Here is an 11680-nt window from a genome sequence, read left to right as displayed (position 1 = left end):
TCGCACCCGGACAATTCACAGTCGAAAAATGCGCTCTCGAATAATTCACACCCGGATAATTCTGTAAATCTTTGGTTTATTAAAATTAAATATTTTTTTCTATTTCGGTGTCACAATGATGATTTTGTACAACTGCCGAAAACAGTTGTACAAAGACAGTGATTATAGTCGTTTTTTTTTGGTAGCTCATCTCTTAAGTTGGCAGTTACTAGTTAGTACAAGTAGGTACTTCGTTGGGTACTTCCATGTTTGAACTTCAAAATGTCAGTCTTACTACGCTGCCAACTTAAAACTTAACGGCATAAAAAGTGTTCCCAACATAAAACATGTTAGTTCTAATGTTCCCTATAGTTTCTGATAATGATTTTTTTAATTAAATTGAAGCACCGAAATAGACAAAATAGTATTAAAAACGCGTGTTACAATGCGACCTATTGTAATACTCCTATCTTGCGGACACTCGTGGCTACGCTTCGCGTCGCCACTAGTGCCACAAGATAGTCGTATTACAATAGGTCGCATTGTAACACTTGTCTTTCAATATACTATTAAGAGGCTACTAGACGATTGCCTTTACAGAATGTATGTAGTAGTGCACATCTTGGTAAACATCTACTTCATGGAAAAATGTTTCAAATAATAGTTATTTGGTCTTTCATTTTCAACACATCGCGATTCTTAAGTATTTCCATTTCTTAAATATAATCACGCTGGTTTTTTTTGAAATTGTATGAAGAGTGTGATATAGTCAAATCCTAGTAATTTAAGAACACATAATTTTTATCTACTGCGGTTTCGTTTTGAAAAAATAAGAATAGATAACTGAAACGTCTTTTGTGGAGTAATTAAATACCAAATAGCTAGTACCACAGACAACGTTGTCTGTGGTTATACCTAGTTATAGTATATCGACAATATTATGTGTAATATTCGCTACTTTTGAGACGCTCTTAATATTAAAACAGAATCAACATATAATACCGTACACAAATAAAGTGATGTCTAAAGTTAAAAATATTTACATTATAAGATCAAGATGAAAATAGAAAAAGGAAGTAATTTTAACGCTCCCTTACCTACATAAAGATTTGAAGACACATAAAAAAATGTTCTTTAGTTGAAAAGGGTGACAAAGGAAATGAATAAAATTTATTTTAGACAAAACGAGTATGTTTAAATGACAATGAACAATGCATTTCATAGATGGCACTAAATTTGGATAAGTAATTAAGATAATATTATAATTAAAGGTAAATTTGAAAAGACCCCGATAACACAAATTGCACTTCATAAAGAAACAATAAGAGAAATATCGCAATGACATCCTTTCTATTATTTCTGGAAGATGAATAGGGTTTATTACAAGGTAAAAGTAATTAGTCCCGAAAAATCAGGTTTAAGTACGTGTGACCACAACTAATTAGAACTTTAACGCCTGTATAGTATCTTCATTCTTGAACGTTTGACAGAGTGGTATTTTAAAATTTATCTGAGCACGGGTTTTGATTTTGTGTATACTTTTTTTTTAATTTTAAAAAATTTTTATTTCTGGTGGTAGTGTTGTGGTGGTGTTCAGAAAAGGTAAGTTTCCAGTTTTCTTACAACCAGTTTTACGTTTCTTTGACCACATACGGCTATATGTTGATTATTGGTGACTGAGTAAAATTACACGTTATCTTTGCTACAACTATGGTAGTGAATGAATTTAAAAGTTTCTTTTTGATTTTCTTACTCTTATTTATTTTATAGTTTGAAGAGATACATGGAAAAATTCTGGCAATTTTTTAAGGGATTGTTAATAATCAAAACAGTAAAGCTTTTAAATATCTTGAAACGTTTTAGGAACAGGTCGATATTGATGACTTTTTTCTTTTAAATGTTTGTAATTATTAAGTACCTATATACTTCCTTTTTAATTTTTGTATAGCATACCTACTACTAAAGCAAAACTCTTAGCATTGTTAACTGCGCAACAAGGAAGATAGGACATCATTGGAAAGGCTTTCCTTCTCCGAATTTGGTGAGACTATAATTTTTTAGATTTGATATTTTCGAAATATTTTAAAAGTAAGTTGAGGGCGCGCTGTTGTTTATGTCATTGGAAGGATGTCGGACCGATCACTATGTAATAGAAGCTAATGCGATCGTGCGTCAAAATTATGCAGTTGCAAGTGGTATACAAAAGAGAAAACTTGTACCTGCAACGTCGAATGCGCTGGAATGAAACAACTAAACCAAAAAATTACATATCCGAATTCAGAGATGAGCGACCTTACCAACGATGCATCATTTAAGATTTTAAGGGTTGCACTGTCAGCGATGCGAGACAAAGACATTAGTGAGCAAGTTTTATTTTAGACACTGTTTCCTTCCATGATCAATTTGACGTGCCAAAGCGTTTTTTGAAAATTATTTTAATTTACATAAATAGCTATTTATCGTTTCTAATGCACCACCGTATATTATTTAGCTTCGAAGAAATAACACCAAAATCTCCCCATAAAAATTGTTATAATAATAAATGGGTAGATTTTGGTGTTATTTCTCCAAAGCTTCTTAAGCACCCCCTTGAGAGTCATGGATCTTCACAATTTCAGTATATTATTTAAGTAATAGCCATATAATTTATAGCAAGATCAATTTTTGGGACTCTTATTTCGTAAATGAATTGTACGTAGAGGTGCATGAATATCATAAACAGCAAGAATTGCGTTATTAAAAAAATTTAGCTTGGTATCAATATCTGATAGGTTACTGCTGTGTACGGTAGCCGTTAATGCCTAGAAATATACAGACTTTATAATATTTTACTGATATATTTGTTAACACAAAGATACAATGACTTCGTTGACATCGGCCATCTTGACTATTCTAAAACTACTCTCCTGCTAACAGTGTTGCCTAACTTACAGTAATACATTGCATTTCTCCCCTTTTTTTAATAAAAGTTACAAATCCAGCTTTTGAGGAGGTTTTACAATTCTTCCAGATCTAGTGGTTGATTGGGTTGCTGGAGTACCATGACTCACAGGATTATGAGTGACTACTGGATTGGTACTCGATTCTTGAATGTTACGAGAGAGACGTGGTACTTCTTCAACCTTTGGCTCATCTTGACTGTGATCAATAGGAAGTTGAACATTACTACGTTCTACACTAAGATTAGTAAAGTCATTAATTTCTGTAAGCGGAGGTTGTTCTTGTACACTATCATTTTTATCAAACTCACGCACTGATTGACACTTCCTGATATCATTTATGTGATACAATTTGATATTATCATCTATTTGAACAAGATATGTGCTATAACTCATGCATCGTACAATTTTTCCTTTTTCCCATTGTTTGTTATACTTATTTTTGACATAGACAATATCATTTTCTGAATATAATCTGATTTTATTTATAACGTCTTGTTGAAGAGGTTTTTGTTTTTTTGACCATGGTTTTAATAAGTCAAACCTTGTTCGAGGACGAATTTTAAAAATACATTCAGCAGGTGACAAACCTGTGCTGGTGTTAGGTGTATTTCTATGTACAAATAAAAAGTTTTCTAATTTATTCAACATCATTGCAATGGTAACTACCTGTTCTCCTCCTTTAAATAATGACCTTTGCAACCCTTTCTTTATAGTTTGAACTCCTTTTTCTCCAAGACCGTTACTTTCAGGGTGTTTTGGCGGAATTCTAATGAATCTAATTCCGTTTGAATGACAGAAAGAAGTAAAGTCATATGAATTGCCAAAAGGTGGACCATTGTCCGATACAAGTTCAACTGGTAACCCAAACACTGAAAAAATTTGTTTTAATTTTAGGATAGTTTCATGAATGTTTGTGCCACGATCCATAAGTTTAACTTCGCACCAACCTGATTTATCATCTACCAAAATCAAAAATGTCGCATTATTTGATTTAAAAAAATCGATATGTACCCTATAAAAATTATTAGGTGCTGTTGGCCACGGTAAAAGGACTGATTTGTCATTGGTAAAATTTTGAGTTGCTTGACATACGTCACATGATTTTATAAATTGCTCTACATCCTCATTGATGCCAGGCCACCAACAGTATGATCGAATAAGCATTTTTGTTCGTACAATTCCAATATGTTGTTCATGAAATAATTGAAGTATCTCTTTTTGTAGCGATTTTGGAATAACGACCTTGTTTCCTACCAATAAACATCCATTTTCTACAGAAAATTCTAATTTTCTCTTAAAGTAAGATTTAAGATTTTCATCTTTCAATGTGTTTGGCCATCCCGATAAAGTAAAATCTACAATTTTGGATAAGTTTATATCTTTTTTTGTAGCTATGGCTATATTTTCAAAAGTTATTGGAAGATCATATGACAAGCTAAAAGAAAATATTGCATCTGAGATCTCTGTTCGAGTATTCAACGGTAATCTCGATAACCCATCAGCGTTTGAAATATGACTACCTTTTTTATACTGTATGTCATAATTATATGCAGATAATGTAATAGCCCAACGAGTAATTCTCGCAGCTGCAGTAACAGGTATACTTTTATTTTTTCCAAAAATATACTGAAGTGGTTGATGATCTGTGACTAATGTAAAACGTCTACCATAAATGTACTTATGAAATTTTTTTAATGCAAAAATTAAAGCTAAACTTTCTCTCTCTAAATTGGAATATTTCTTTTCATTCTCTGATAACGTACTTGAGGCAAATAAAACTGGTTTATCAATATTATTAATTTTGTGACTAAGAACTGCTCCTACACCATATCCACTAGCATCACAAGTTATGTATATTGGCTCTGTAGGAACGTAATGAGTTAAAACATTATTAGCGATTAATAGATTTTTACTTTCTTGAAAGCACTGTTCGCATTTAGTTGACCAAATAAATTCTTGATTATCCCTACAAAGATCATACAGTGGTTTAAGTTTAGACGAAAGCATTGGTATAAATTTTCCATAAAAATTTAACAATCCTAAATAACTTTTTAATTGCGTCATATTTTGTGGTGAAGGTGCCTTTTGAATACACTCTATCTTTTCATTAGTGGGGTGCACTCCTAATCTGTCTAGTTTATGCCCTAGAAATTCTACAGATGTCTCAAATAATTGACATTTACTTTCGTTAACTTTAACATTATACCCCTTCAATCTATTTAACACATTTTCAACATTTTGATAGCATTCGTTCAAACTGGAACCATGTACCAAAATATCATCCAGATAACATTTAGTCTTTGGTAAACCTGATAATATTGCATCCATTATACACTGAAAAATTCCAGGAGCACTACTAACTCCATAAGTTAATCTATTAAATCTGAATAACCCAATATGAGTATTTATTGTAAAAAGTTCTTTTGATGACTCACTTATTTGCAATTGTTGATAAGCGCCTTTTAAATCTATAACACAATAAAATTCACTGCCGCTCAAGGTTGCAAATATATCACTAGGTAAAGGCAGAAAACAGTGGTCACTGTCAATCGCTAGATTTAATGTTTTCTTAAAATCAACACAAATTCTAATCTCAGAAGCATTCTTTTTAGGTACAACAACAATTGGACTTGCCCAATTGCTGTGTGAAACTTTAGACAAGACTCCAGAGTTAACCATACGTGATAATTCCTCCTCGACCTGAGGTTTCAATGCAAATGGCATTTCATAAGCTCTATGGAAAATAGGTTGATAATTTTCTTTAATTTTAAATTCAGCTTTGAAATTTTTTATGAAAGAATTAGGCTCTTCTTGAAAAAGACTATTATACTTCTGCTTTAAAGACGTAATCATCTTCAATTTGACGTTATTAGATTCAGAAATACTTACACTACCTAACTGAGGTAATTGATTCCCTACTGAAACTATATGGCTACCCAACATTGACACGCGCCACTTATTATTTAAAATATCTAACCAATTTCGCCCTAAAAGTGGTATAAATTTTATATCTGACCTTAATATGACCAATGGTAAATAATATACTTTCCCTAAGTACTTGACGTGCACATAAACTTGGCCTAATATCTTAGCCTTCTCACCAGTTAATACTCTTAATTTAAAATTTACAGGTGCTAATGCTAAATTATTGAAAAGTTGCTTCCAATCTAGCTCATGCATTACAGACCTGACTGCTCCAGAATCCACTTCCATTTCCACACTTTGTTCATCAATGCATACTTTTACCTTTAATATTCCTGTTTGATTTACTTTAAGTGTCCTAATTGAGCACTCTTCGGTTAACAACCCTAACTCGAAATCCTCATCAGACTGCGACCCGCATCCGACATCCTCTTCGTCTTCATCCACCTCATTAACTCTATTGTTCTTACACATTTGCGACTTCCCTGTGTGTCCCATTTGATTACATGAAAAACATTTCCAATTTATGGCTGGACATTTGTTCACATCAAAATGCATTCTGCAACATCTTTTGCATTTTGTTTGACTTCCTTTATCCGGACGTGACTTGCTCGAACCTTGACTACGGGAGGTGTTTTGACTGTGATTAGCTTTTTTTGGATAATTATGTGACTTTTGGTAAATTTTATTGACATGACTTGACTCACTACCCATGACTTTAACTTGACCTTCCGCGAGCTCCATGCTAATTGCTATTTTATACGCACCCTTAAAATCCAACTTACTTTCGGTGAGTAACTTATGTTTAATATTGTCAGCTTTAATTCCACACACAAACCTGTCGCGCATCGCATCATCTAAAAATGTTCCAAATTCACACGTTTTGGATAACTTCTTCAAGCGAGCTGTAAACGATGTGTTGATGGTATTAAATTGAATAAGAACTGCTATTAAACATCAATATGAACAACGTTTTTTATTGTATCAGTTTCTAATGACAAACTCTAAAATTATTTATATAGCAACAAACTACTACCTTAGATCAAACATAAATGAATTATTTAGTTTAAAGATTTTAGTACAACACTTCCCCTCAAACTTTAAACTTTCATTTATGTTACAATGAAAACATCCCCAATTTTTCTCTAAGATGTTGAAATTGAATTTTTGGAATTAGCTTAGTTAAAATATCCGCAACTTGATCTTCACTTGCAACATGCACTATGTTCATCTCCTTATTTTGAACTCGTTCCCGTACAAAATGCGCCCGCACATCAATATGTTTCGATCTCTTGTGGAAACTTGGGTTTCGAGCGAGTTTTATCGCGCTTATGCTATCTACACGAAGCGTTGGTACTTTTTCTAATGGTGCAATTTCCCCAAAAAGACGATTTAACCATACAATGTCTTTAGCTGCTTCGCTGGCAGCCACATATTCCGCCTCTGTGGTAGATAAGGAAACACTTTTCTGCTTCCTGCTTGCCCAGACGATAGCACCTCCACAAAATTTAAAAACCAGACCGCTGACAGACCGTCTTGTATGAGGGTCACTTGCAAAATCTGTGTCGCTGTATGACTCTAATTCGTTAACTTGAGTGTCAACTTCTTTGTAATAAATTCCCATTTCAGCTGTGCCCTTCAAGTATTTAATGATCCTTTTTACCATTGTCCAGTGCTGTTCCCTTGCTTCTTCCAGAAACTGTGAAACATAATTTACAGCAAACGTGATATCAGGACGAGTAGATACTGCTAAATACATTAAGCACCCTACTGCTTCTCGATAAGGGGCTTTTGTCAATTCAAATTTCATTTCTTCCCCTGTTAATTGACATCTTTCAATTGGCGTACTAACTGAATTTGCTTCTGTCATTTTAAATTTTTCAATTATGTCATCAACGTACCGTTTTTTTTGATTAATGAAAATTGTTCCATCGTTATGTTGATTAATTTGAATATTGAGAAAACATCCGACTGGCTCCGCTGTCATTTTGAATTCTTCTTCGAGTTTTCCAATGAATTTATTAATAGATTCTTTTGTTGTGGCAACAACCAATCCATCGTCCACATAAATAACGACTATCAGTTTTTCATTTTTGGAAATACGGTAAAATAAACATGAGTCAGCTGTACTCTCCTGTAAACCAAATGAAATTAAAACCTCCTTGAACCGTTCGTTCCAGCATCTTGGGGATTGTTTTAAACCATAAAGACTCCTCTGCAATTTACAAACACGCTTACTTCCATCTTCATAACCTTCAGGTTGATCCATGTAAATTTCTTCATCAATTTTTCCATATAAAAATGCAGTCTTGACGTCAAATTGAGCAATCTTCAATTTTTCTTTCGCTGCAATACTCAAAACTATCCGAATTGAATCAAGTAGTGCCACAGGACTAAATGTCTCATTATAATCAATACCTTCTCGCTGACTAAATCCTCTGACAACTAAACGTGCCTTAAACCGCGAAACATTCCCGTAAGAATCCCGTTTCACACGATATACCCAGCGATTAGAAATAGTTTTTCGCTTTTCCGGCAGTTCAACAATTTTCCACGTCGAATTTTCTTTCAATGATGCCATTTCTTCGTTCATGGCGGTAACCCAATTCTGCTTTTCTGCCGATTTTATGGCCTCGTTATAACTTTTTGGTTCAACAACTTCCGAAATCATTGCATATAACAATCTGTTTGGTGCTTTGAGATCGTTCCGATTTCTGAGATGTCGTTTTTCCAAGATTTCTTCCGATGCTTTACCCTCCAATTCCTTTTCTTGAGTTGGTGTGCTCGTCTCTTGATCGACAAAATCTTCTTCATGATCTTGCAAATTCCCTTGATCGATGAAATCTTCTCCTGGAAATGTTTCGGGACCTTGACTATCTGCGCTTCTTGTCTTCTCCGGAAATAATGCCAATAATTTTTCAGACTGTTCTGGTTCAAAAACAACGCATTTACTGCGAACGATGCGATTTTCCGATTTATACCAAATACGAAAACCGTCAATATTGTCAGAATATCCGACAAAAATTCCTCGTTTGCCTTTTGGGTCCCATTTATTTCTCTTTTCTTTCGGTACGTGCACGAAACAATCTGTGCCAAAAACATAGAAACGATTTAAATTCACCTTCTTCCCCGTGAAAAGTTCGTAAGGAGATTTGTTTTCAACTCCGCTTGGTCCACTGCGATTCAAAATGTAAACAGCAGTATTGACCGCTTCCGCCCACAAATATTTTGGCAATTTTTTTAGCCAAAAGCATTGTTCGAGCCAAATCAACCACTGTTCTGTTTGTTCGTTCAGCGCATCCATTTTGTTCATGCGTATAAGGATTTGACACCGCCAAATTCACCCCGTCCAACTTCAATATTTTTCGAACCTCGCTGTTGTCGAATTCTTTTCCTCCATCACACTGCAGGGTTTTCATCGATCTACCAAGTTGAGTTTTTATGATTTGTAACACCTCTACAATTTTTCCAGCAGTTTCTGATTTTTCCTTGAGGAAATAAACAAATCGCATTCTTGAATAATCACAAGTAAAACACGCAAAATATTTAGCACCACCCAACGAAGTGCATTCCATTGGTCCGCACAAATCAACATGTAGAACTGTTCCAGTCGTCGTAGCACGCTGATTTCGTGATTCAAAAGTACTCCGGTGTTGTTTTCCTTCCACGCAAGCTCCGCAAAATGTTTCGTCCTCGATAAAGTCGATTTTCTGGTTTTTCAAAATTTTCTTGACATGTTGTTTGTTCTGATGTCCAAATTTTTCATGCCAATTTTGAAGTGTAATTTTCGTCGTTAGATTGGCCTCATTTACATAATCTTTTGGAAATGTTATTTGGATCACCATCCTGAATAATTGACCCATTCGAACTCCGTATGCTTTTACAACTCCATCCCGAGTGAATTCACATCTTTCGCTGGAAGATCTGAACTTCATGCCCTTGTCCAACGCAGCCGTGACCGAAAAAAGATTTCTTCGTGCCCCTGGCACAAAAAGAACATTTTCCATGTGACATTCTATTTTCTTTCTGTCGACATAAGCCTGAAATTTTATACTTCCTTTTCCGAGAGCGTCCATTGTTGATTTGTCGCCGACATAAATTTTTAAGGGAACTGCAAACTGCTCATAAGACAAAAACCACTCACGATGACGAGTTATGTGATCTGTAGCTCCGGAATCAACAATCCAAACATCGCCATCTTCCGCGCTGAGAGCCTCACATACGAACGCCTCGTCTTTCGATTTTTCTTCACTGTCTTCTTTTCCCTTTTTGCAATTTTTCCGGATGTGCCCCCCACGTCCGCACCGGTAGCATTTAATTTTATTAAAATTATTGCCACCATTATTGGCATATTTCTTTTTTATGTAGGCCTTACTAGAAAAAAGTGCGACTAACTCCTCCTGTTTTCCTGTTTTCTGCTGCCGACGTTTTTCTTCCGATGTCAACACTTCAACCAAATTCGCAAATGTTTGCTGTTGTTCAGATCTCGCCCACCAAGCTTGTTGAAGGCCCTCGTAGTCATCTGAGAGAGAATCGAGCATCTTTACTACGAGTGAAGACTCGTCCGGTTTCACATTCAGCTGCTGCATGCGCAGAACCAGCTCCTCATATCGAGCAATGTGAGTCACCATATTTTCAACAGGATTTTTACTAAAATTGAAAAATTCAGTTTGAACAGTATGCGCAGCTTGTTAGTTTGTTGCTCAAAAATAGAATGCAATTTGAGCCAAATTTCCCGTGCCGTTTCACATGAAACCAACAACGCCATAACCTTTGATTCTAGAGATTTAATAATTATCTGACTTGCTGCGCGATCTCCCCTGTCCCAAGCCTTGAATTTTGCATCGTATTCTGCCTGATTAAAGTCCTTATCTTCAATAGCTAATTGCTCTGGCTTCAGTATTTCCCCAATGCAAACTTCATACGCGTCCACTTTTCCTCGTAATAAATTTCTTATAGCAAATTTCCAAATACTCCAATTTTCAATACCCCGTAGTTTTTCTATTCCTTGAATTTCCATTTTTCGTGTCGTCTCTTGTCAAAAAAAAATTGATTCCGATTTTATCGATCCACTGCGCTATCTATTCCACGCTAGCAACCAAGAATGACGTACCAACGAATATTTAGAAAGAACCACGCTCTGCTACCATGTTGATGGTATTAAATTGAATAAGAACTGCTATTAAACATCAATATGAACAACGTTTTTTATTGTATCAGTTTCTAATGACAAACTCTAAAATTATTTATATAGCAACAAACTACTACCTTAGATCAAACATAAATGAATTATTTAGTTTAAAGATTTTAGTACAACACGATGTAATCGATTCATTGCTCTCCTGCACCGCTGTATTAAATTTGAACCGTTCTGATATAACCAACCGTTTCGTACAGTAGTGGTCTTTTAACACTTCCACTAACTCAGAATATTCCTTTGCACTCGGTAAATCAGGTGCGACCAGATCCTTTAGAATGTTGTAACCTTCTCCCCCAATAAAGGTGATTCAAAATGAAACTTTCTTTGCTACATTGACTCCATTACATGTAAACAGTTGCTCTAACCGTTCAATCCACGATGTGATGTCACCGACTTTAGCATTAAAAGGTTCAATACTACCCATTAGTGCCATTTTGTTAATAATAATTTTGACTTTTGACTTGACTTTATACTTTATACGTTAAAATAGACTTTCATGACTCACGTGCATTATGCCAGACGCCACTCAATTGCACATTTCCTTTACTTTTTCAATGAGTTCGTTTCCGTTTTCGTCGCCAAAATATATGCTGTGTACGGTAGCCGTTAATGCCTAGAAATATACAGACTTTATAAT

General features: G+C 34.8%; 1 protein-coding gene across 1 annotated transcript; it reads right to left on the bottom strand.

Annotated features, from left to right (window-relative positions):
* Positions 1 to 5290: 5290 nt before the first annotated feature.
* Positions 5291 to 11530, bottom strand: LOC116179557 (uncharacterized protein K02A2.6-like). The gene is made up of 3 exons (XM_031499354.1): positions 11166 to 11530; positions 5357 to 6759; positions 5291 to 5304 (listed from the first exon to the last, which is right to left on the bottom strand). The coding sequence occupies exons 2-3, from the start codon at positions 6690 to 6692 to the stop codon at positions 5291 to 5293; spliced, it is 1350 nt and encodes a 449-aa protein (XP_031355214.1). The 5' UTR covers positions 6693 to 6759; positions 11166 to 11530.
* Positions 11531 to 11680: the final 150 nt, after the last annotated feature.

The sequence above is a fragment of the Photinus pyralis genome, unplaced genomic scaffold, assembly GCF_008802855.1.
Source record: "Photinus pyralis isolate 1611_PpyrPB1 unplaced genomic scaffold, Ppyr1.3 Ppyr1.4_LG8, whole genome shotgun sequence".
In the NCBI taxonomy this organism is placed as follows: Eukaryota; Metazoa; Arthropoda; class Insecta; order Coleoptera; family Lampyridae; genus Photinus; species Photinus pyralis.
Note: the sequence above shows the minus strand (reverse complement) of the source record. Positions and strands in the feature narration are given on the sequence as shown.

What these genes read in the sequence shown, in the direction of transcription:
- LOC116179557 (XM_031499354.1), bottom strand. Translation starts at nt 6,692, where the DNA reads ATGCGCGACAGGTTTGTGTGTGGAATTAAAGCTGACAATATTAAACAT.